General features: G+C 43.0%; 1 protein-coding gene across 3 annotated transcripts in view; it reads right to left on the reverse strand.

The window, feature by feature from the left end:
• Window positions 1-26921, reverse strand: part of ptprq (protein tyrosine phosphatase receptor type Q) — a 203270-nt gene that overhangs the window by 120494 nt on the left and 55855 nt on the right. For all 3 annotated transcript variants that reach the window (XM_067999470.1, XM_067999469.1, XM_067999468.1), the window contains exons 14-20: window positions 26661-26769; window positions 20328-20554; window positions 11463-11532; window positions 9566-9765; window positions 7606-7843; window positions 3548-3676; window positions 1544-1690 (exon numbers count right to left, since the gene is read on the reverse strand). In XM_067999470.1, coding sequence (XP_067855571.1) covers window positions 1544-1690; window positions 3548-3676; window positions 7606-7843; window positions 9566-9765; window positions 11463-11532; window positions 20328-20554; window positions 26661-26769 — 1120 coding nt within the window. The remainder of the gene's footprint in view (window positions 1-1543; window positions 1691-3547; window positions 3677-7605; window positions 7844-9565; window positions 9766-11462; window positions 11533-20327; window positions 20555-26660; window positions 26770-26921) is intronic.

Below are 26921 nucleotides of genomic sequence, written 5' to 3' on the forward strand. Positions count from 1 at the left end.
TAGTACATTAATAGATCATGCTGCTACTATCTAATAGTACACACAATCATATGCGACAAATTTTTAATTTCCTCCCTCATTATAGTAATGGCATGGGAATTTTGTAACATGTTAAGAGCAGTCTGACAAAATCACATCCCTGAATAAAATATATTTTAATAGTCCCTAATATCAACTCTAAATTTGAAGCAAAGGCTGAAATCTTGTCCCTTACGTCAAAGAATTTATAGAGAACTGTAAAGTTACAAATGCAAACTTATTATGAAAACAAAACACAGGTTAATGGTGAGTAAACCTGAAATACACAATTTTCAAATACATTAATACTTTCACAAATGTCATGCAATAGCATGGTAATATTGCCGATATGCTGAGATTTAGTTACAATGTAATTCACAAAATTCAGATAACCTTATACTTTATAAGTGAAAATTCCAAGTTTTCAGAGCGTCACCACATCCTGGTTCCAACTCACCCACTTCTGGGTTTAACCTTGCCACATTTGTCTACACATGGAGAGCTGACACCAGGAAGTCCCGCCCACACTTAAAGCCGGCGGGCCAATAATTAAAAGGGCAATGTACCTCATTGAGATACTTGAGGTACTTAATATTTTGTGTATTGGATAATTTTTAAAAATTTAACTTTACCTGTTCGGGTTTCCTATCTCTTCCCATTCACATCAGATGAAAACAGGTGGGAAGGGCCGAATCCATGAGATGAGTGCCTTTATTGCACTGCTTGTGGGCCCAGAGGAGCAGGAATGCTTCATCCAAGCACAACAAGCTCACCTGACCGACAGGACCCCCGCGATCGGCCAAACCCGCACCCCCATGGTAGACCCTCACCTACCTCCAACTCGGCACTGGACTTCCAGCGGCCTCTGATCTTTCTTTCCAAACCCCCCCACCCCGGTCTCTTGCCGGCCCCCTCCGATCTTCTTGCCGGCCCCCTCCGATCTTCTTGCCGGCCTCCTCCCCCACGATCATCTTACTGGTCCCCCCCAACCCCGATCATCTTGCTGGCCTCCCACCCCAATCTTCTTGCCAGCCCCCTCCGATCTCTTGCTGGCCCCCATCCCACCCCAGCCCCCAATCTCCACCCTGGTCCGTGATCCCTCCCTCCGATCCCCGGCTGCAGCCTACTGCAGCAGGCCTTCCTGCCTGACAACCAGCCAGCCTGACAATCAAGCTGGCTGCCGAGCGCGAAACCCGGAAGTGAAATTGATGGGCTTCATCAAGGGCACGATCCACTTACCTTACAGGTTTCGCACCTGGAAATCTTCACCCCCCACCCACCTCCCTTCCCGGGTCTCAGTTAAAATTTACCCCATGATCTTTGTTCCTTCATAATTGCTACTGTGGTATTTAGGGAAACTTATGTTTCACTGGACTCTTCTGAAATGCTAAATTAAAATGAAAAAAAAATGGACTCCAAATTATTTGAATTGCAAGATCTGTACCAAACAAAGAGTAATGTTAAAAGATGCAGCTACTATTTCAGTGGTGTGCTGTAATTTTCCACTGTATCCTTTACAGGTTACCTTCTGACGATGTAGTGATTTTAACACTGGTTTTTGGTCCAAGTCCCACTACTGTCTCAGCAATTGCAAACACTTCATATTTTGTAAATGGTAGCAGATTAGTAAAAAAGAACTTCATATCTCTGGTGCTGTTATGTGATATTTGCCCTAAATAAAAAAAAAGAAATATATTTACACTTAGCAAGTAACTGACATAGAAAGCAACCATTTTCTAACAGGTATGCTTGGCCACAGTAAATGCAGTTTCCTATTTATATTATTTTCAATATATTTAGAGCAGTACAAATATTGTCTCTCACCTTACCGAATCAAATACAATTTAACACATTAAATGTGTTTTTTTTAATAAATGTGATCAATGCCCATTATGATTCTTCCACTTTGATCATGGCATTTGTGATTGGTAGTGAATCTACGAGTATGATTTTTACTCGGAGCCTGGAACTCAATGGGTGGGTCGATATTCTCGTGGGGAACCCGGAAGTCAAGTGAGTGCGTCACAATCTGCGATCACAACTCAACTGGAGGTCATTATTTTTGCTTCCAGATTTCCTGCGCATGCTGGCTGCCAGGAGGGAGGGAAAGGAGTCGCGAATGGAAAAGGTGGGGGGGGGGGGGGGGGGGGGTAGAAATCATGAGCCGCAGACAACATCAGGGGTGGGGGGGGGTGCATGTAGGACATCAGAGGGGGAGACATTGGAGTAGATCGGGGGGGGGGGCCTTGGAGAAGATCGGAGGGGGTGGAGATGATCGGATCGGCAGTTGGTTGAAGAATCGGAGGTCGGGGGGGGGGGGGAAATTGTGGGAGTCCGATCGCGGTAGGTGAGCTTGTTGGGCCTGGATGAAGCGCTCCTGCTCCTCCTGACCCATACGCAGTGCAATAAAGACATTCACCTCATGGATCTGGCCCTTCTCGCCTGCTTTCACCCAACGAGAATCAGAAGACATGGGAAACCCATGCAGGTGAGCTTACATTTGTTTCAGCTTTAGAATCCACAAAAAATTAAGAACCTCAACTATTTCAATGAGGCACACTGAAATGCGGTACACTGCCCCTCTAACAATCCGCCCACCGTCATTAAGTGGGGATGGCACTTCCGGGTTTCGGGCATGTTGGAGCTGGGTTGCAGTCCCACTTTAAAGAATTGTTATTTTTTACCTCCCACCCACCCCCAACCCACCCGTTCGTTGGGATTAAAATGACACCCTATGTGTTGCCCAGTGCAAATGTTAAATTACATCAAGGACCACGTTTTCTATTTTATTGAAGATGATTTGTAAAACTGTTAGTCTTGGTGTGGAAGTAGATATTCAAGAAACCATGAATAGAAACTGATATTTCAACTCTTGCACTAATTTTAGTTAATAATTTTACAATGTGTTCATTTGGTATTCCCAAACCTCACAATTCATGACCAGGAGAATGTTAACCTTAGAATGTTAAATAAAAAATTAACAGCTGCAAATGCTGTAAATCTGAAATAAAAGTAGAAACAGTTAGAAACACACAGCAGGTCAGTCAGCATTTGTAAAGAGAAAAGACAAGTAATGACATTTCTTGTGTGTAGCTCTTCATCAGAACCAACGACCAAATGATTAACAGGCATCTTAGTAAAGTTGAAAAAAATTGAGACAAAGGAGGGGGAGAATCACAGATACATCAATCACAGAGAAGGAGTAATGAATAAATTCCACTTATTAATAGGAAGGTGTTAGATGCTCGAAGATTTTTAATGAGAGACAATGAAAGAACAAAAGAACATGCATATAGATAAGGGGGTGGCCCAAGGAATCATAAGTTTGAGAAATACGGAAAATTGAGAGAAAAGGAAAAAATGGCAGGCTGCAAATGCATCAGATTTGAAATTAAACAGATAACTTAAGCAAAACAGAATAGATCCACTATTCCACAGAAGAAGAAAAAAAGTTTCCACAGGTAACTTAGGTGTACAAAGTCTATATTAAAGGAAATTGAACATTTTCAGTGAAATTCACACCACTTACCCAATGGGCCATTCAGCTCAACTCTGTAAAAGACTCTTCCTGTTACTGTTGGTGGTGGATCCCAACTAATTATGAATGACTTTGATGTGATGTTACTAACAATTAGGTTTTGAGGTGGTTCTTCTGGAACTGCAAGTACATGTTTCACACCTTTATCTCAGCAATCATTGACTATTCAATGCACACACAGGATAATAGATCATGACTTCTGTTAAGTTTGTTAATTTAAGAAATATAAAATAGCATAACAATTTGATCACTAATCTATAGGGGGATAAAGAACAGTATGTTAAATTCATAGGTCCCAAATTTTTTCCTGTTTTATAAACAGCATTATACACTGAGTCCTCAAAATTCCTAGGGCTGGAGAGAACAGAAATACCAATTCCACCTGAGGGCCAGGAACTGGGGTGTAACCCCGTTACACCAAGATTCCACCCCACTTAGACTGGCCCTTTAAATTCCAGTTGTGTTGGGGGGGAGGCTGTGGATGGATCTTCCATATGTCCACCCACATCTGGGGGAGTGCCCAATATTCCACCCTGTATGCCCTATTTGGGCCTCAGCAGAACTCATGCCGATTTCAGAAATTATGGACATTGGTAGTTGGATGGGTGGGTAGGGGTGGTTCATTGGTGCTTCTCTGGGAATAGCAGCAAAGTACTTCAGGCGATTGAGTTTGTGACACTCTGGGAGTTTCCATTGCAACTCTGTACAACAATCTTCCCAATGACACCATTCCTGGGATTTGGGACTGGGTCTCTGGTGATGTCAGGGTAATATTGCGTTACCTATTAACTAGTGACATCCCACCTAATATTATGTAACCTCTTCTGTAAAATCTTAGTGCAATTCCTAACTTCATTTACTACATGGTATGGAGGAATCCTTTGCTTGGAGAGTGGTGGACATGTTGGTAGAGAACGGTACAAATAAAATCAGAAACAAAAAATGCTAGGTACTACACTGTATGGGCTGCAAAGAAGAAGATACCCCACACCCTCCTGGGGGGGAGAGGAGGAGGACTTTTGTAGTAAGAGGGCGGAATGGCAGATTTACTGAACCACGGCTGTTGTGTATCCTGAGAGATTGGATGGAATAACATTGGACATGCAAAATAACTGTATTTTCTCCAGGATATTAGCTGTAGATGTCCCAATGGACCTGCAGAAAAGCTTTTTGTCACCGTCTCACTTGTTGTACAGAGTTGCAACAGAAACTCCCAGAGTGTCACAAACTCGATCGCCTGAAGTACTCTGCTGCTATTCCCGGAGAAGAACCAATGAACCACCATAATTTCTGAAATCGGACCTCCTCCAAACCCCTAGCCCTCATCTACTGACTAGAAATTCCGGAAAATAATGGGAAGTCCACTGCACCCCATCACTCAATCCCCCGCCCTAAGCAGAAATATCATGAACATACCCCAATTCCACATTGGATTCCCCTCCATTGATAAGAGGTATGGTGCTACCCCACTGTACTTGGCTCCAGTATCCCCCCACTGAGCACAGATATTTGGAATGAATCTCCAAACTGCACCTGGCACCCGCTCCCCTACGCAAACACCCATCTTAGTCAAGCACCCACCCCCCACCCCCAACCTCCCCACACACATCGTTTTGGTGATTGGAGCCCACACACCTCACCTGAGCGCATCTCCCCACCCCCCACACTGACCATCACTTAGATAATTGAAGCCCGCATCCATCAGCCAAACGACCACCTCCTCCCTCCTATGCACGAAACATTGTTTTGCCTCATCTGAGCACCTCTTCACCTTCAATAAGCATCACTTAATTGGTTGGAGCCAAACTCCCTGTCCCTCCTTCCTCCTCTCCCCCTCCATCCGCTCGCCACCACTCTTCCCTTTACCCCTCCTTGCTCTCCTACTCTTCTCCTTCCCTCCCTCTTCCCCTCCTCACCAATCTCTCCCTTTCTCTCCTGCCATCCCATCTGCCTCATTCCTCCATCCCCTTCTTGGCTTAATTCAATCATCCATGCCCTATATTGACACACACAGATCATATAGATATATATATATATACACACACACGCACACACATATATGTATGTCTGTGTGTATATATATGTGCATGTATACATTATTCATATATGAATTCTAGTGAATCTAATGCTTCACCTTTTCCCTTGCTTTTATCCATAATGAAGTATCCAAAATTGTACACAGTACTCCAACTGGAAGCAAACAAAGGCTTTGTACAAGTTTAACATTACCTCCTTATTTTTGTGTCTATGCCTGTAAATAGAAAACCCTTAGGGCTCGATTTTAGGAGGGAGGCGGGTTGGCAGCGGGGGGTCCACTGGGCGCGTGGGTAATGCACCCAGTGAATTCGGGGTGCTCCGCACGCGATCGCAGCCTAATTGAAGGGACTTACCTTGGCTTCCAGGTTTCACGCATCAGAGGCTGTCAGCTGGAGGAGCCCTATTTAAAGGGGCAATCCTCCACTGACTGATGCTGCAGAAAGGAGTCAAAATTACAGCATGGAGCAGCCCAGGGGGAAGGCTGCTCCCAGGTTTAATGATGCCTCACTCCAGGTCCTACTGGACGGGGTGAGGAGGAGGAGGACAGAGATCTTCTCCCCGGTGGACGGGAGGAAGTGGCCTGCCTCTGCCACCACGAAGGCCTGGCTCGAGGTGGCAGAGAAGGTCACCAGCACCACCAACATATCATGCACCTGCGTACAGTGCAGGAGGCGCTTCAATGACTTAAGTAGGTCAGCCGAAGTGAGTACACTTACTCACTCCCCTACACTCCATCTGCCACATCACCGCCCCCACCCCACATCTCCTTCTGCACTGCCAACACTACTCTATCACATCACTCCTCACACCCACTCAAAGCTCATCCTCATCTTACCTGCATTTACTCCCCTTGCCAGTACTCATCCCACCACTACCACTCAACCCAATCCTCATACAATCTCATGGCTCTGTCTCATACTCACCCTCTCATGCATCTCTTTCATGGTCAGCCTCACCCAACCTGCCACTACCTGTGCTGCAGCCACAGGGCATGCATCACATATGTGTAGTAAGAAGCGTAAGGCAAATGTGGCGTGAGCTTGAAGGGGATGCACAAGGGTGTTTGAGGGTTTGTCATGGTTTTTACTTATATTTAATTTCTGATTAACTCACATTACATATTATATTGTCACCACTACTGCCACGTCTTTGCAAATCTTGTCTGGTTTGTGCAATAATGCCCTTTCCTGAGGATCACAATGAAGACCCACACCTGATGCCACCCATTGTGTCACTATAGAGTGGGTGTAGGTGTATTTGCAGGGCTCTTTTGTGCAGACGACTGAGAGATGGCAGTGATGTCCCCGGTGGCACCCTGGAAGGATGCGGAGGAGAAGTTGTTGAGGGCAGTGGTGACTTTGACAGCGACAGGTAAGAAGATGGTGCTCGGGCCAGCCTGGAGCAGCTCGGCATGAAGGAGGCTGCAGGTGTCCACGACTACATGTCGAGTGACTCTGAACCTCCGTGTGCACTGCTGCTCAGAGAGATCCAGGAATCTGAGCCTCGGTCTGTAGACTCCGTAGCGAGGGTTCTGGTTCTGCGACGCATCTCTCTCTGCGGTTGCCCTCCCTCCTGCTGTGCAGATGGATGTGTCACAGCACTGTGTTGTGGAGCTCCACTTGTCAGAGGTGGACGGCGTAGCCGGTGATGCTGTTCGTCCTCCGAAAAGGTCATGACTGCAGCTATGGCGGCCCCCATCCGGAAGATGTACGTTTGAGGGGGTCCGCATCTAAGTGAGTCACTGGGGAACCCGGAGGTGGGCGGGTTGGGGCTCCGGACCCGCCCCGGGAATCCCCGATTTTCAGAGCCCCCCCCCGCCATCTCGGACGTCCGAACATCGAGCCCGTAGTCCACTCTGGACGGACGGATACAATAGTAATATAACTTTGATTTTCTATGGATAAATAAATTTTCAGATTTTCCTATTTGATTATAAAAAGTTGCAATGAGTGCACCAAGGAATGCATATTTAAATATGAACATACATAACAAAATATTGACTGAACACTTACTCCATTCCGGAGTTCTAAATAGAGCACTTGCTGTCTGGCCTTCTCCTTCTTTCGTGAATGCAGATACTTCACACAGATAGGTGGTGTATGATTTCAGCTGATTCACCAAAATGCTGGCAAACTCAGGTGATACGTCTTCTTGTATTGGGTTTTCTGATGTGGCTGTTGAAAATGCATCACTAGTAGGTGGAGAGGATGAAACCAATGCTGCAGGAGTTGTACTTGTTGGATTACCATCCTACATAACAAAGACCAATGTTTACTTATAAGCTAAATTACATCATTCACATCTTAGCACTTAGAACTGTGACAGGGAGATGGGTCTCTTAATAAAAATATGTAGAAGGGCACCTGTAAGATACAGCTCATTGGCTTGTTTGTGATCAGGTCAAGACCAAGATTGGCAGATGCCTAGGTACAAGTAAATTCTGGCCTTCTCAGTTAGGGCTTGGTGTGTTTCACTTACAAAATAGGATGAACCAAGGAAATTAAATTTTTTAAAGCTCATTACTCCAAAATCCTGAAGATAACACTTACTTATTGACAAAATGAGGTCACTCCCTTTCAGATAATAAGAATAATTCCATGGATTTAAATAACACCTTAAACAAATTGCAAGATGAACAAGCTTATATTCAATCCATGGCATTGCTGGTACAACAGTCCACTGAGAATAAAGTGAGCAATGTAAGCTTGACAGTAAGATTGAAAGTACATATATTTTAGGATTTTAGCCTGTGAAAATCAACATTTTCATAATGAACCATTTACTTTCTTTTAGAAAGTTCCCATTAGTACGTGGTTTCCACTTATAGATACACATTACTTTCATCTCCCTTACATAATATTACTTATCCTTCTGATGGTAACAAATAAATAATAATTGAAAGACCTGAAACACAACAGCATTCTTGAGATCAAACAATGTTATTTCATAAGGGTTAACCACAAATTTGTACTACACTCTACATTTATGATCATGGGGCAATGGGAATTTTGATTACAATTGCAGTTCTAGAGTACAGGCTAAAAAAAAAGTTAGAAACTACATTTAGTCCAGGAGACCTTCACATGTAACCTACTGTGCGAACTGGTATTTAAGGTTAAATTCACCAACTCCAAGATTAACCCATGGAATAGCTGTAGGGCTGAATGGATGAATAATTAAATAGTAAAGAGAGCAGAAGACAGGTAAAATAATAATTTCATAATTTCCCTCTGCCTTGGGCCAGTATCAGTCTCAGAGAAAGGTCATGCCAACTTCCATTAAAAGAACCAAATAAGAAGAGCCAGGTGGAAGCCTAGAGCCATGTAACTACAGATCAGCAGCAATCTATCAGCAAACCTCATATCACCATTGTCCACTCGTGGCAGGTAGGGAAGATTGGACGCTTGAGCAGCAAAGGAATGAGTCGAAAACCAGTTTCTGATTAAAGTACCTCATAAAAAAGCATTGGGTGGAGGCCAAAGACCTGGAACTGTAGCCCATGTGCAACAGGGTGGGACGGAGCAAACTGGAACTGTTTCGCTTGAGGGACCTGGTAGATGGCAGAGGCTGGGTAGAGTGGTTAAAATACCAGGGGTGAGAATTAATGAAGGAGGAAAAGTGAAACTATTGTGGCAGCTGAAATAGTTTGAAGTTATTTGTTTCCACATGATTGATTGGTCTGTGGCATCACATGGCTAGGACGAACCAATTTGGGGAACTGATTACAGATTGGTACAGATTTGCAATCATCATACATTCTAATTATACAATACTGCAGATAAGATTTTTAATAATATAGATTGGTACATTAAAATAATTATTTCAAAACATTGTGAAAAAAGTTAACTGTGTTTTAATCTTATCACATCGGCTATGATGATATTCGTATACAATACCATACATTATTAAAAGAAGCACACAACTTTATCCATAAGAATATTAAGTATTTTCCTTCAAATTCTTTTCACCTACCTCACATTGTGGTAAGGTGTTTGGGAAAAGTGTATCTGCATTCACTGATATATTCTTTGATATACGCCCACTTCTTACAGACTTTATAATTATACTGAAATGTGTAATTTTACCATTTGGTCGTTTAGGTAGAAACCATGTCACATTGGCAGTTGTATGGTTGACTACTGTTGCAGTAAGAGATGAAACTGGACCAGGAGCTAGGAAACAAATGTTCGAACATAAAAAGTGAATGGTCTGAAAACTGTTCCCTCCAACTTGTAGATTTATGAAAAAGGTTCTAATTCATAAATCCAAGCAAAAAATTGTAAATTTTAAACCAAATTAATTAATTTAAACCACATCATATTTAAAACATAACATTTTAAAACATAAACAATAAGAAACAAAACGATGATTTATACAATCCTACTACTATCATTCTGCTACTATTTTAACTTTGGGCGCCACTCCACACAGCCCTGGCAAGCGGAGACCAGAGCGCTGGCTCTAAATATTGGGTGACATCCAACGGGAGTTATTTGCATCCGATGGATGCAGGAGGCTCCACCCATCATAAAGGGTAGGTGGGGATCTTTAGTCTTGGTTGCAGCCCACCTAGGAGATTAAAAAGTGAGGAAAGCAATGGGGAACCAACTCAGCTACTCTTCCCTAGTAAGTGGCTCAAGAATCTCATGTGAGACTTGAGTTATTTTATATGAAATAATATGACCAATACACATTTTTCTAGTGAAATACAATCTATTTCATATTGTTCCTCATATTTTAGAAAGTAACAAATACACTACTCCACCCCTGTTAACGGACTAAACTCAATTTACAGACGAGCAATCCCTGAAACTAGCCAGCACTAACTTTTCATTTTATAGGCTGTATGCCTTCAAGCCTCCATCTAGAAGTTCTAACACACGTACTCTGGCTGGAGAGAAAGATCTCTCTGCCTCACTGACTCTTACCAAAACAATTTGCTGCATACTGACTTTATTCCCCACAGAAAGAAAAAGAAAGATAAGTTTAATCTCTGACACTCCTCCAGCTCTCTGTGTCAAGAATTGGCTCATTGAGCTGCAATCAAAATGGCCACTTTGGATCAGAAATCTCCCCACCCAGTGTAAAAGCCATGTCCATTTCACTGTCTGTATAGCTAGGCCTCCTGCTGTGTTCAATGAATTAAACCAATCCAACATTATAGATGCAAACCTCTTTGAAATGTGTAAACAACCTTTCCCATAGTCTCAAACTAATATAGTATTGTGCGTATATACAATTTTGTTAACTACTTCATCTGGTACTTAATCAACATCACAGATAACCTTGTATGTTGTTAGAAGTTAACACCTTGTAGACCAAATTTGACTTCATAGCAATATAATATTAATGAATCCAATATAAACTAAATGGGACAACAGAGGCTGCAGGAACAGATAGACCTGAGGGGTTCACAAACACACATCTTTGAAGCTGGCAGGACAAGTTGATAAGGCTATTAAAAAACATATGGAATCCTTGGCTTTATAAATAGAGGCAGAGAGTACAAAAGCAAGGAAGTTATGCTAAACCTTTCTAAATCTCTGGTTAGGCCTCAGCTGGTGTCCAATTCAATAGTAACTTTTAAAAGGGAATTGGATATATACCCGAAAAGGAAAAATGTGCAGGGCTGTAGGGAAAGAGCAGGGGAGTGGGACCAATTAGATAGCTGTTTCTAAGATCAGGCACAGGCACGATGGGCTGAATGGCCTCATTCTGTGAGCCTGAAATCTCTTCTAGGCCAGATAGGTAAAAATCTTGAAACATGATGCTTTACACTTCATTGATCAGTGACATTTTGTATCGGTGATTTGAAGTAATGTAGAACTAGGGAAGCACAACAATGTTAACATTATTGGACTGAACTTACCACTTTCTGCAGTTACAACTTGGCGAAAAGTACTGAAAGCTCCAATGCCTATATTGTTCTCAGCTGCAACCTAATAAGATAAACAAAATGCAGTTTTAATCTATATATTCCCAACAAAAAATTCTATAAATTGGCGATTTGTATTATGATGGAATCTACTTCATAAATCATATTTGAAGTTCTTTAAATGGCTGCATAATTTGAATTTAAGTTTGAAGAAAAGTAAAATAAACAAACATAATTCAAATATACAAGTCAGTTGTATATTTTATAGCAGCTGTGGTAACATAATAAATAATTTTTACATTGTGTGAGCAATTATAGCAGTTTGAAGGGATATATCATTTGCTGCAAATCTAGGTAAGACTAGACAATGGTGAGGTTTACTATAGGACCACATTTGGCATTTAAGTTTTTGACTGTAAATTGTTAAATGATAAGGAAAAGCAGTCAGTAACAGAGAATTTACTTTCTTTTTTAAACAAAGCATTTTTTCAGTGAAGTGAGCAATCTAGCTCTTTGAGGTAGAATTTTTACAATTTGTGCAGAAGCATGGTGCAGTGTGGGCTTTATGCCCATCCAAGTTGAGCACAGCCAATAACGCATTACCTTCTGGGTTCAGCCAATTTTAAAATTCAAACATCCTGACTGAAATGCATGCAATGCTTAAGGTTCACGCAATGAAGATGTGGGATTTTGTGCTATTTAAAGCAAAGCAGCTACTTAAAGATAAGTGACCAAGTATGGAGGGTAGAAATAATTGGATTATCAAAATGATTTTAGGGTACAAAGGGGTTAAATTGGATAACCCCCGAAACCGGATGCGGGGGTCACGGTGTGTGATTAACCCGCGCCCGGTAGTTGAATTGCAGGCAGCACGTGAGATTTGTGCTGCCTGATAATCTGCATGATTTCTACATGCAGCCAGTGCTACCTGTGCTGTTGATTGGCTTAAACCACCAGCAGGGGGCCCGATATGGGGCATGGCCAGCACTACTTTAAGGCAGCCTGCAGCTCTTAAAGTGGAGGTGCACTGTTAATTCAATCAATGGTGGAAGTAAATTCTAACAGCTGGACCTGCGAGAGAGTGCGCACCAAGGTTCTCGGATGACGCACTAGAGGCCGAGGTAGACGAGGTGGACGCACGGAGGACCATCTTGTATCCGCAGGGTGGCAGGAGGCCTTCCAGACACCAGCTGCGGAGGCAGTGGGAGGAAGTGGCACTGGAAGTGAATGCCAGGAGCACCGCACCACACACGTGGATGCAGTGCAGGAAAAAGTTCAATGATTTGACACGAGTGGTCAAGGTGAGTGAATTCAAATGTCAAGTGGCACATCCTATCAACTGCACACTGCTCCATGCACGACACCCCCCGCCACCCACCCACCAACAAACGCTTTCCATCTGTACGCAACTTCGGATGCTGCATCTCACCCTCACACAGCATCACTCTTGCAAGCCACACACCCACAACTCACAGGTCACACACACTGGCAGCTATTCAACCATGACAGCCACATCACCCAAACACCTTGCAGGACGCTCAGTGACACACTTCCCTCTGTCTTACAGGAGAAGGTGGCGCATAACAACTGGCAGCAGCAAAGACCGGGGGGGAGGACAGGCACACCTACACGTTCTCACCCCCTTGGAGGAGACAGTGCTGGGGATCATTGCCCGTCTGTCGTTATAGCCGTGGCTACAGGTGGAGCTGGAAGTCTCGACGATGAGGGTCTCTGCATACCTTATCCTCCTTCTCATTCCACAATCTTTTCTAATTCACGTGCTGCTGATGGTGTCAGCACACATATCTTACTTTCTCCACCCCCGCTCCACAACTCAACCCATCTCCCTTTGTCATTGCAGATGCCCAAGAACTGGAGCCAGCACCGTCCGGGGTGGATGAGGACAGTGACAATGAAGCTGCACCATCACTCAATCTGAAACTCGCAGCCACCAGCTCAGATACAGACACCACGTGTAGTGTAGAGGCTAGGTTAGAGGAGGGATGTGCATATGGTGAGACACCGGGTACAAGTGCGCAGGAGCCAGGGCAGAAGGAACAGATACCACAAGTGCCAGCTCGCCAGAGGACGAGGTCGCTCACTAGTTCTGCTACAGAGGAGTCAGATGATGACCTTGATGGGCCAGGCTACAGAAGAAAGCTGATGGGCATACACAACCAAATGCTTGGTGCGCTGGAAAGCCTACAAGCAATGTCACAGGTCATGGAGGAATCCACCTCAAACGTGGCACAGGGCTTTGCGCAGAGCTTGGGGCCCATCCTTTCCCACATGGAACGGGTGGTCACCTCCCATCAGCACACCTGTAGAACCCACCATGGTGCAGCGTCTGATGGCCAATGTCACAGCTTCCATTGCAGCACAAACATCTGCCATCCAAGATCTGACCGCTACTTTGGAAGTTCAGATTGCTGCTAATGTGGTTCTGGGTTCCACTGTGGAACGGGGCTTGCAGGCCATCACAGCAGTCCAGCAATCTGTTCTCCAGAAGATCACCAGGATTGCTGAGGCGCCGCCCCGTGCGCCATGGCAGTGCCAGTGGCGCCATGGCAGTCAAATCTGCTGTCCTCTCTCAGGATGACAGCATTCCTGCTCCCATCCTTGCCATTCTGCCAGTGCCCTTGCTGTTACTCGTCAGCCAGCCAGGCCAGACTGCTGCAGCCTATGCCAAGATGGTGTAGTCTGAAGCCAGGCCCTCCTGGCCTAGAGCTGCTCCAGGTCATCCTCCACAGCCATCTGCACGCTCCTCAATTGAAGGTCAGCAGCCTTCCACCACCCATGCTCCAGCCACTGAGGATGCACCTCGTAGGAGCACTAAGAAAAGGTAAAGACACACAAACGACAAGCACTAAGGGAATGCACAAGGTTGAATAGTGTAATGCTGTATACACGATTTCATGTGTTAGTTTATAAATTTGTATTGGAAGTTGCAGTTGGTAGTGGTTTTTATTTATGCGATGAGCTGCAAGAGGAAGCAGTGTGTAATCATAAGGAGGACGATTTGATGGTCATGTGGGAGAGGAAAGGTGAGGAGTGTAGGACTGTTGGTGACCTGGGAGGTGTCGTTGTGGTTACTGATATCGCTCATGAATAAGGTGAGCACGCAGAGCACTGGCAGACAGGGCCTGTGCACCTTGTTGCCTCCTTGTCTCTTCTTCGATTTCCTCCTTCTCCTCCTCCTCCTCCTCCTCTGGCTTAGAGTCTTGCCGGATAGGCAGTGGCAAGGGCTGTCCTCTCATAAGGGCATGGCTGTGCAGCATGCAGCATGCAGCATACCACGACAAATCTTGACACCCGCTCAGCGGAGTAGTGAAGGGCTCCTCCAGAAAGGTCCAGGCAGCGGAAGCGTTGCTTGAGGACACCTATGGTGTGCTCGATGATGTTTCATGTGGCCGTATGGCTTTCACTGTAGGCCTGCTCTGCACGTGTGCATGCCTTCCTGACCAGAGTCATGAGCCACCTCATGAGGGGATAGCACTTGTCGCCCAGCAGCCAGCCTTTGACTTGCCGTGCCGGTTGAAAGATAGGTGGGATGTTGGACTGCTGCAGAATAAAGGAATCATGACTGCTGCCAGGGTAGTGGGCATTGATCTGCATGGTGCTCTGTATGTGGTCGCACACCAGCTGCACATTGAGGGAGTGGAACCCCTTTCTGTTCATTCTGTTCATGAAGATAGCCAAGTTGAGATGTGGAGCACGCATGGCAATATGCGTGCAGTCAATGCCCACCCTGCACCATGGGGAAGCCTGCAATGCGGGCAAACCCTCGTACTTGCTCATTCTGCTTCTCTTTGTCAAGAGGAAACGTTATGAATCTGTTATGCAGCTCATACAGTGCCTCAGTGACCTCCCTTATGCAGCACTGCACTGCAAACTGTGAGATGTTGCAAATATCACCAGCAGCAGCCTAAGAGGATCCAGAGCCATAAAAGCTCAGCGCCACGGTTACCTTCACAGCCACAGGCAATGCTGTCCTTGCCCTGCTCTGAGGCTGCAGCAGTTGACAAATCTCCGTCACGACCTGAACCACAGCCGTCGGATGCACTGATCCTTGCTCAGGTTGAGGTCAGAGAATTGTTCCCTGAAGGCCCTCATTGGACATGGCCTCCTGCTCAGTGCCCTGCGCCTCCTCTTCTTCCTCCCTCTCCTCGGGGCTTGACCTACTCTGCATGACCTCGCTGTTCAATGCCCAGGCAGGCCACCCATGGTTGGCAGAAACCTTGTTCAGCACATTGTTTTAAATGCCACCAACAGTAATGCAGGACCTGCCACGCCACTCTTTATATACTATTGCAACTTTCTCCAAGTATAAGCTTCAACAAACACGTACAATTGTACCGACAGCCAGAAGCAATAATCCAGCAACTAACCTGCATGATTCCTTTAAATAGTACAGGTGAGGTATCCTCCAGGCCATCTACGACCTGTTCAGCTGTGCGTGGTTAAGACAGTGTGTTGGCTGGAGCGTTGAGTTCCAAAATTGCATCTGTCCCCTTAAATCACCGTTGCACACTGATTTAACGCATATTCTCCCTACTTTACACGGTGTCAGTGTTCATTATCTGCACGTGTGCAAACACCTTTACCAAGATGGTATCCAGCGCACGCCACGCTGGAAGTGTGCGCATGTATTCCGGACGTCATCTTGGGTCCTTAGGTGGCCGCGTAGCGCCTACACAATGAGCACTACATAGCCCAATTTATAGCCCAAAATGTCTGGATGGGACAAAACGTCTGGATGGGACAAAAGTGGTGGAACCAGTGATTCAGGAGCAGGCAGCCATGGCAGGAGTGTATATGGTGGAACCAGTTGTGGGGCCACTTCATGACCCAGCACAAGGAGTTGCAGGACTAACTCAGTCCCAAGTGTTTACCGCTGACATCGAACACCCAGTCACCTTACTGAGTCCTTCTACTGTGAAAACACTTAGGAGAAGTAATAGGATTAATTCTAGAAAGTGTACACCATACGTTATCCTGGTGCTTCTCCTTGGTGACAAAGAACTTTAAAGGCACATACACAGAGAAATACACGTAGGGAAATATATGGGTTGCATTTAATTTGACCTTTGTCCAGAGAATTGAGTTCTGATGATGCATAATGAGATAGCAGCAGATTAAAGGATGGACATCCAAGGTAATTGAGGAACTGCAGAGGACAATGTTGGTAATGGTGTATTGGGTGCTTAGTTCAGTGGGGTGGCTCAGACACTCAAGTAAATGTTTCCTCTATGAGAGACTGTTATATTATATTAATCCATGACCTTCTCTGGGTCATTGTCAGGATACTGATCTGGTCTTGCCTGTGGATGGGCCTCCTCCTTGTTGGTTAGGCCTCTTTGAATTGTGGATTGTATAGATGATCCTGGAGACCTTGGCAGAACTGTCCTGATCTGTTGGGGCATCAAGATGCCAACAGTTTGTTCTATTATCACCCTAGATTCATGGGCCTCATTATATCAACATTCAACTGCTGAATGTGGCTTTTACATGGGCATCATTAGCCAGGGCTGGAGGGAGCCAGGGTCTCCTAGGAGCCATCTTTGAAGTTGACCTTCTCCTTCGAATAAACCAGGCCCAGAGGACTGCCTTAAAATAAAAGAATTATGATTACTCCCTAGGAAGTAGGCATTAGGTAACTAGGCACCTAGATGGCTTTGACATATCTTGATCAAATGAAAAAAATACAATGCCCTCTCATACTGCTGTTGCTTTTCCATTAGGAAAGTGATTAAGTTGTTTGTTCTGGAGAACAAAGCATCAATGACCTGCTTGATGCATCTGTGTATCACATATTGACTGATGTTGCAGATGTCCCCTGTGGTACTTTGCAAGGAGCTAGAGAGCATGGTGGTGACCTTGACTGCCACTGGCAGTGCCATCCCTGTGGTGGAGATTGTCTGCAATTTAGGTTGCAGAAAATCATAGTATCATAATATGATAGTAGGTATAGCACAGGAGGAGGCCATTTAGCCCATCGTGCCTGTCCCGGCTCTTTGAAAGAGCTATCCAACTAGTCCCACTCCTCTGCTCTTTCCCCATAGCCTGTAAATGTTTTCCCTTCAAGTATTTATCCAATTCCCTTTTGAAAGTTACTATTGAATCTGCTTCCACCAGCCTTTCAGGCAGTGCATTCCAGATCATCACAACTCGCTGCGTAAAAAAATGTTTCCTCATGTCGTCTCTGGCTCTTTTGCCGATCACCTTAAATGTGTGTCCTCTGGTTACCAACCCTTCTGCCACTGGAAACAGTTTCTCCTTATTTACTCTAGCAAAGCCGTTCATGATTTTGAACACCTCTATCAAATCTTCCCTTAGCCTTCTCTGCTCTAAGGAGCCAATTTTGTATCTACACTGCCACTGTCCCTTTAATCCCAAGGGTTTTAATTTTGCTAACAAGTCTATTATGTGGGACTTTATCAAATGCCTTTTGAAAGACTATGTACATCAACCACACTACCCCCATCAACCCTCTATGTTACTTGATCAAAGAACACAAGCAAGTTAGTCAAACATAATAACCTCCATGATGAACCTCAGCATGTGAGGTAGTTCTCTTCAGACATTCCCAGCAGTTTTGTCTGAGTTTATAAGCAGGCACTATTAAAATAATGCTCTCATACTGTTAATGAATATTGTATGGTACAGAGTACTTTACACTAATCTAAAAGGTAGGCTGTAAGTTTATACACTAAACAAGTCTGGCACGGAGCTAGGGAACTTGATCCCCGCTGGATTTCCCAGCTTCCATAAACCTGTTTGGTTTGTGTTGACCAGAAGTTCTACCTCATTATCCCAAATATTGGTTAGAATTATGACCAAAAAAATTGGAACTCTTTGCATATTGTATACTGAAGTTCTGACTGATAGTGACCAGTATGTGAATTTAAATTCTTGCCTAGAAAAATTTGCGAGTCTGGAAGAGGCACAATTGAATTGAGCAAAGCAGCGGGTAGCTAATATGGGAAGAAGTGGTGGCACTGCTGCTCTTTTGGGCATTGTCTGGAATGCTCTTGGGCACTACAATAGGAGGTCAGATCATTTTGATAATATCACAGCATTCTTGGCACACACCGCATGCCATGATAGGAATGCACTGGGATCAGTGGACTGGTTATTTAGGAACAGCAGCTCTTAAATAATTGCTGGCCATCCTTAAAGCTATCTCCATACTTAAGGGGCAAAATGGATGAAGCACGGCCATTGAGGCAAAGCAGCACCATTCCAGGATCCAACTTTAGATACTGTAGTGAAGGATGCTCCTTTCAGAGTGGAGGGAAGATCCCAGAGAAGAGCAGCACCAGAGCAGCCTGAATAAAGGCGGATGAAAAAGTAAATGGTGACTCACCTATAAATTGATCCTGGTAATGGATGAGTAATAAATGTGCTGGTCTTCATAAGATTGCCACGGCAAGTGTGCTCAAACGTATCCTGCTTTTATAATCTCATTTTAAAATGCACGATAGCAGTACTTCTCTATAAGCATGGTGGAGCACCAAGGAGGGAGAAAGCACAGCATTCTGGCAACTGTTCACAGACTTCAAATGCACAGGCATGTTTTGCAGGCCACTCTGTATTGCTGCCAAGCCAATGCATTTGGCCTTCAACTCAAAGTGTCAAGGTACAAATGCAAAGCACGATGACAAGACAAGATACTACAGACTTCATGCTCAGGAACTCACATGAGTTGGCTGCTCAACAGGACACTTGGGTGACACACATTTTCTCTCATATTCCTCACTCCAACATTGGTCCCTATTTTATACTGTTTGCAGAAGAAGGCAGTGAGGTAGATGGCTGCTGGCATCAGTGTACACATAACAGTTGTTCAGAGGAGTGTTACCGAATCTAAGAATTATTACAAAGTGAGTGTACTGGAGATTCTAGGAATGGAGGTAGTCAAGGAAACGGGGGATTTTGAAGCCCGAACTCAAACTCACAGCTAGTAACATCATTTATTTTTATTCATTAGCTTAACACCCATGTACTCATTCACACCTTCAGACATAAGCATACACTGTAGCACCATGTAAGCTCTATTTCAACAAGTGTCTCACTTGAAGCATTCTAAAATATATTTTTCTTCAATCCTTTAGGTGCTGAAGAGGTGTAGGTGGCAAAACCCACTGTCCTCCCTTAACCGAAGAGCTCACAGGAACTTGTGTCACTTATTCCTACACTGGCAAGCACCAACACACATACATCCTCTGGACAGGTTCAGTTAGTGATTTGCATGAGGCAGCACTTGGTAAATGACTGAACACAAGTGAGGAGAAGTAAGTGGAGGTGACATTGGAGGAGTCTTCACCTGCTGGCAGGAAGATCAGCTCAAGGGCTCCTTCAAATATAGAGCCCAGAGATTTGGACCTCACAGAACCTGCTTATAAATGTAATTTGGTAGGTCAGTATCAGCATTTCATGCAGTCATTTGAGAGTGTACCAAGCCGTCTGAAAAGTTTGGACGCATCTATGGAAGATGCGATTGATCAAGGGAACACATGGGTGCAATCTAAGACTCCTTGTACTTTGGCGAATCCTGCCATTCTGAAAAGTTGCAGTGCCAAGTCAAGCTGCTGCTACTTGTCCATGGGGAAGGCAATGAGCTGGCTTGCTCAAGCAAACAATGCATCTTTGACTAATTGATGCAACAGTGTACAGCTGATTGGCTAATGTTACTGTTGCTCTTACAGGCAGCTTGTAATTACCTCATAGAATAAAAACTCAGTGGTGACCTTCACAGCCACTTGAAATGGTGGAGGTGGACTGCAGGTCAGATAGCAGCATGAGTAATATCTCATTAATGGCTTCTTTTATGAAGTGCAGCAAGAAAAATGTTCTTACCCGAATTTTATAAGCTGTCCCTGGTTTCAGATTATTGAGAAGAAACTCTGGAGTGTCTGCATTTGTTGAAACGTGGATAAAGCTGGCTTGCTGCACAGGACAAACCTCTTTGTACTCGACCATATAGGATAAAATTCTTCCATTTGGCCGAGAAGGTAAGCTCCATGCCAACATTATAGCTGTAGCACCAATGGGGCCTACTGTAAGACCATCTGGAGAGGCTGCATCTGTTAAAAAGAACACATCTCTTATGAAAAAAATATACTGTAGCATTATGCATTGAAACATATTGATAAATGATGAATGATCACAGTGAACAAGTTTGCAATATATGTTATGAAAAACAAAAGAATAATCTTAAGGGTAAATATGGTATTATAGATTATATATCTATACTGCTTGCGAAATCTCATCTCTGGAGCATGCTGTCTGCCAAAGCATTCCACCAGCAAGAAAAGCCCAAAAATAAAAGAGTCAGAAATTCTTATGTTTGTGTATAATATACAGAGCCACATAGATGAAATGTTTTCATCGTCAACTAAACTTTGTTCTTGCAGTTTATGATCCCATTCTGACTCCTCAATGTTTTACTGCCTTGCAAAACTCATAAATTGTATGTTATTTCCTACTGGTTAAAAAAGACCACTGAGTCTGAAATGTTTTGCTTTGTATTTAAGCAGAACAGAAGTTGGATTTAACAGGAGAAAACTTACTCTATAACAACATTTATACAGTACATTTTATATATGGCAGTAATTTACCCTTCCATGAAATATTTTTCTCCAAAACTACTGAGTAGCAAATAACCATCAAATAAACAATGGTGTGAGCCTCTTTCACATCCCAATGTTAGGATACTGTACTTATGACACAGTCGCATAGCACAAAGCATGCAAACACAATCCACCAGAAATGAATTTTAATCACAAATATCTGAAGTCATCACCCTACTCCACACAACAAACAAAATCTTACTACCTATGCTTAAATATGCATCAAAACTACAAAGCTGGATTACACAAAAACCTTTATTACTGATTTCAATTTCATGTTCCAAGACACTGAAGGGCTGGATCCTCAGCTGGGTGCTCCCAGTGAGAAGCAGTGCTCATGGAGAATGCTGGTCAAGAAATCACTGGCCCGCAGCCATGGATTTTCTCTTTATTTATGGATGGGGAAATCAGGAGATACAGGCCATAATTTTCTGACCAGCAATTCCTGCAATTATCACTTCTTGCAGGGGGCTCTCAATTGGGAATCAGACCTTGAATCTACAATAAATGCCAAATAATAGATTCATCTGTTGACATTCTTGGCCTCACCTCAAATGATTCCTAAATCACCTCCATTGCTGAAGCTGCCTCTTAGAAAACTACTTATTTTCCTTTCAACAGCTGTTAAATCTCTATAAAGCCCAAATCTGTTTAAGACTGAATACTGCTCCCATATCTGGAGAGGTTATTCTATTGTCTCTCTCAAACTTCTGGATAGGAAACAAATAAAAGCTTGTTATCTGATAAGCAATCCATCGCTCACCTCTTCCATGGAATTTCTCTCCCATGCTCTCTCTCTCAACTTTTTTTGTCACTATCAGGTAAATTTTCTGCAATTGTGCTCCCATCGCAGAGCAATGGCTGCCAGGAGCGCAAATCAGAATATTGGAGGTGTAGGACAGCACACCTGATATACAACCTGCCCAATTTTACACCCATTTAAATTATTGGACAGAAAATTGGACGGGCTGTGTAACTGGCACGCAATACTCCACTACTTCAATGTGCACTGTGTCAGAAGTGCAAAAGTAGAAAATGATTCCTTATTTTATTAATACTACTATGGTTATTATGCATTTAAACTTTCCTGTTTTGTGCCTCATTAGCTGAAAATATGACATCCTACACAATTGTTCTCCTCCCATTTCCTCACTCCGTTGAAACCAATGCTCATTGACTGCATTCTACTCTAATTTGTTCTGTTTCTGGCCTTCAAAATGTGGAACTCACTACCTGCCTTACTCTTTCATACTTCCTGCCATCTTTAGTTAGGAGAAGTTTGGTATCATCTCATCATTACTTCCTGATTTACCTCATCTACTTTCAGCCTTGATGGTGTCTTGTAGTATGGCCCTTGTCCCTTCATTTTGGTTTCTTAATTTAGCGAAAACAAAATAGATATGCGGAAAACTCAAATTGTACAATTTAACTCTTAAAGGTTTGTCTCCAGGAAATTCTACGTCCATGCCATAGTGCATCTGGTCATTCCTAGGGTTAAGTTAGGTGCAGGTGATGAAAGCAGAATTTTTTAAAAAACAAACTTATATAAAAATACCCAAAAGAAAATGTTTTAAAATCCTACTGCTTCAGTTAACAAATTAAAATTGATCAGTATGCACAATACTTCCCAATTAACTCTACATAGTCTTTTCAATGGAAAAGTGCAACAAAAATGAATTTAAATCTGCCACAATATATTACATTTTACAAACCACGAATATATCCAGTTGTACAACTACCAATGCGTACTAAGCACAAACACTCACTTAGCAAAAGACAAAGACCCCAAAATTCTGAGTACCATCATTCATCATTGTAAGTGCGGCAGAACTCCAGACCACTTAAGCAGATCAACGCTGACCAAGTCCTAAATTCTGGGGTCAGTAAATTTGAATATTCCTGGTTGGGACAAAGGGACCAGCAATTACCCACTTACTCCAGGAGGACCAGAAAATTCATGGGAGGAGGTACAATGGAAGTAGCTCTCTGGGTGGACATGCAGCTCTTATCGCTGGATTGTTCCTAAAGCAGGATCTGCATGTAGCAATTTCAATCCAAGGATTAAAAAGGAATCTGGAATAAAAAGAGCCTGAAATTCCTTGGAGAGTGATGTAAATATGATTCTGACTGAAATTAGGCACAGAAGGGGGAGGATAAAATATGAAAGATGTCATTAAACTTGCCAATACAGCAGCCAGAACCAGGTGCAAGGAAGTGGCACAGGTAGTGAGTGGCAACTCCCTAACCCCCCAGGACCTGTCTCCAATGCAGGACGAGGTTTATTGATCTCACACGGTCAGCAAAGGCAAGTGTGGTGGCTGCAAGCTGCTATTAATGTACATTTTGTACATTTCAGACAATAGACCTATTTTTACCCTAAAAGTGCATTCACAAATCTAATGGAATCACCCTGTGCACTTAATAAACTGTAGTGACACCTGCACATGGAATATTTTAATTAAATGGATACAACATTCTGGAATGCATGCATGACCATCGAAACCTCACCACTTCAGTGGGAATTCCATAAGAGAAGTGACAAAAATTCTCAAATAGTTGCCAATTTAAAGTCTGTATTTGACAAGAACACGTATTCTTTTGTCATGCAGGGAAAGATTGCAATTCCCCAAGAATGGCAGGGTACAGAAGGAGAGACAGCAAGAGGAGGAGTCGTCAAAGCAAATTCTGGGAATTCACTCAGCTAATGCTGTAGGAAATGGAGAAGTGGGAGGGCCTGCATACACTGATGGTTTGTGCTAACTAAATGCTCATGGTCAAAGATTAGAAATGCTTTCTCTTTTTTGAGGCTCGTACTTTGAGGAGACCGTTACATGAGTCTAACAGGAAGGAAAAAGTAGACAGCAGGAAACTCATTACACTTCTCATTCTTCATATGTCCACAGAAGCTGGAAGCAAGAAAGCTGCTGCGAAGAGCGAGAAGGAACCAATGCCAAAATCTTCAACATCTGGTACTGCTAGCAGGAATTGGCCAACTTCACTAGCCCTGATAGGTTAACTTCTGATGATAAAGATAGTCTAGATGAGGAATTGAATAGGGTGATTCACAATTTAAATGGAAGCCAAAGGATGAGGTATTGGAGGTAGAGCATCATGTACTTAGGAGATGTCAGAACCTGGCTGTTGAGCATGCAAACAATGATTTCAAGGGTCCTGCCATGAAAAGGCAAATGCCTGCAAAGCATTAAAACCAAATGAACACTCAGCAATGAATCTCCAAAGATGTGCAGCAGATGGCAGGGATGGCGGCAGAGTTCAATGCCATCCTTTCTGGCACTATCAGAGATGGCTTCTCTACAATGCAGAGCATCCTGAAGCAAGTGGCAGCTTCAAGAGCTTTTCACACATCCCACAGACGTTTCCTGACACATAACTCCATGGACATACTTAAGAATGATCTTCAGGGGCTATATACCCATTGGCTGGGTATCTGCAGGAGGGTCTGGAATTCCTCTGATACTGCCTTATAAGCCTGACTTCCTGAGTTGCCTGCTGCTCCTCCTCCTCAACTTCCTCTTCCAACAAATAAATGATAAACTTGGGAATCCCTATGGGGAAAAAAACCTTTTCCAGCCATCCATTTCATTATAGGGAAATTCCTCAAGCAAAAAAAAAAGTCTCAAGGAAGACTTCCAAATGAAGCTATAACCCTTCAAAATAAAGAGCAAAAAAAAATTGACAAAAGACCATTCCAAAATAACTCAACAAAACTGGCAGTATTCGCTTTAGCACCCCAGACTAAACAGAGGGAAAAAAATTAGCCTGGATTTGTACTCCTGCTATCCAGTGACCCCCTGCTGGAAAATCAAAGAGTGTTGAATGTTAGGTGAAGACCAATATCAGCCTGCACTGGGTTACCCTCCACATTTGAATAGCCTGCCAATACTCACTGTCTTGGCAATTGGGCAAAGTACCTGTATGGCACCTGGAGCCTGTGGAACAGTACCCCAGCAGAATTCAGTGTTTTAAGAAGAGGAGAAAATTGGCAAAAAAAAAGAAAATGACTACACATACTTAGAATAGGACTGGCATGTAATTAAACCCTGGATTATTTGCAATAAAATACTAGAATAGGACATGAAATTGCCAAAAGATGTTACAGTTTTTTTCTGCACCTTGCACTAATATTGTATAAAATGACACAAATTCTAGAATTTCAGAATTAGTCAAACAGAAAGGGTAATGTCCAATCATTGGGGTCGATTTTGAGTGCCCTCGCCTGGCGTTAACAGGGTGGTAACAGCCTCAAAATGGGGATGATAGCCTTATCATCCCATTAAAACCAGCAATGAGGCTGTCTCCATTTTAAAAGGGACCTACCACCGGGTGTCCGAAGCGCCCGCCTAATTCATGGGCCCCTTTAATATGGAAATTGGGGTCCTATAGCGTAAATAGGACCCCGAATGCCATTTTAGGTAGGAACTGGTTGGAGCCTGCGCAGTACAGTTCCATGGGCAATGGATGAGAAGAGGCCCTCTAAAGGTAAGTGTCCTATTATTTTTGTGGGCCCCGAAGAAGCAAAATAATCTGGGCCACTGCCGCCCAGGACCTCCTCATTCTGCAAACGCAACCCTGGCAGCAGCTCTGGCCCGTTTTTCTTTGCCTGTTTAGCGCCCAGCAACTCATCTGCCAAATTTGAATGAGGCCGCAGTCTCAAAATGACAAGGGCCTCTTCGCCGCCAGAATGGGCAGCCAACCAGCGCACTCCACCGGTCGGTCGCCCAGAAGTCAAAATCTGCACCATTCTTCCTTAAAAGGAAATTAAGCCTAGATCTTATTACTTATTCCTATTTACATATAAAGTTACTTTGAAGAAAAATAATTATGGTTTGCCACAAGTATAATGCTGACATATATGAAGACACACATCCTCTTTGAAATGTGTTAATAAAGTGCTAAATTACTTAATATGTGATGAATGATAGAACAATAAATATAAATATTTATGATAACATTGCTGAATATAGTTGATAAACCAGGCAAACGAAGAAATAAAATGCATTTCAGAATTTCATTTTATCAGTTTTATGCCCATCCATGTGGCAAACTATTGTTTTCTTCTTATGATAGAAGATACTTCAGCAATTTTCATTCATTTTTTAAAATTCATTTTTTAAAAAGAAAATCAAGTATCATAAATCATTTCTTTGATCTTTGGAGCAGTCCACTTAAATCTGCAATAAAGAGATGTTTTCCAATAAGTTATTTCTAGTGGTTTAAGTAGATAATCTATTCTGTTGTAATTACATTTAAATATCCAACTCAACAAATACAAGAGAGTAGTTATCTTTGATATCATTTTGTAAAGAAACTATAATTTTCACAAATAGAGCAAATTAGTGACTGTAGCTTTTAAAAGTTGTTTGCACAGAATTTATTACCATTTGCATATGCATCATTCACTAAATTATTTATAAATGTTTACAACGATCACATAGGTGTTTCTTAAATCTTCTCAAAATTTTTTTTTAAAAGTTGATTTAAAGCCAGCTAAAGCATGTAGTATTGGGCACAGGTTATTGAACATAGCAAGTCTACTTACTAGTTTCATTTGTTGTAAATGATCTGCTGACAGACTTGCTAAATGATGAAGAGACTGAGGAGACTGTGACGGTGTACTGTATACCTGGGGTAGCATCAGAAACATCAGCCTAGTACAGTAGAAAGACAAAATAGGGGTTATTATTAGATAAGAAAGTCCAACAGAGCAAAAAAAAACTATTAAGCATATTTTGGATACATTCTTTAACTTTTGCATCTAAGTTTATAAGATACATTTTCATTTATTTTGAAACTACTTTCT

Source organism: Heptranchias perlo, chromosome 18 (assembly GCF_035084215.1).
Source record: "Heptranchias perlo isolate sHepPer1 chromosome 18, sHepPer1.hap1, whole genome shotgun sequence".
NCBI lineage: Eukaryota > Metazoa > Chordata > Chondrichthyes > Hexanchiformes > Hexanchidae > Heptranchias > Heptranchias perlo.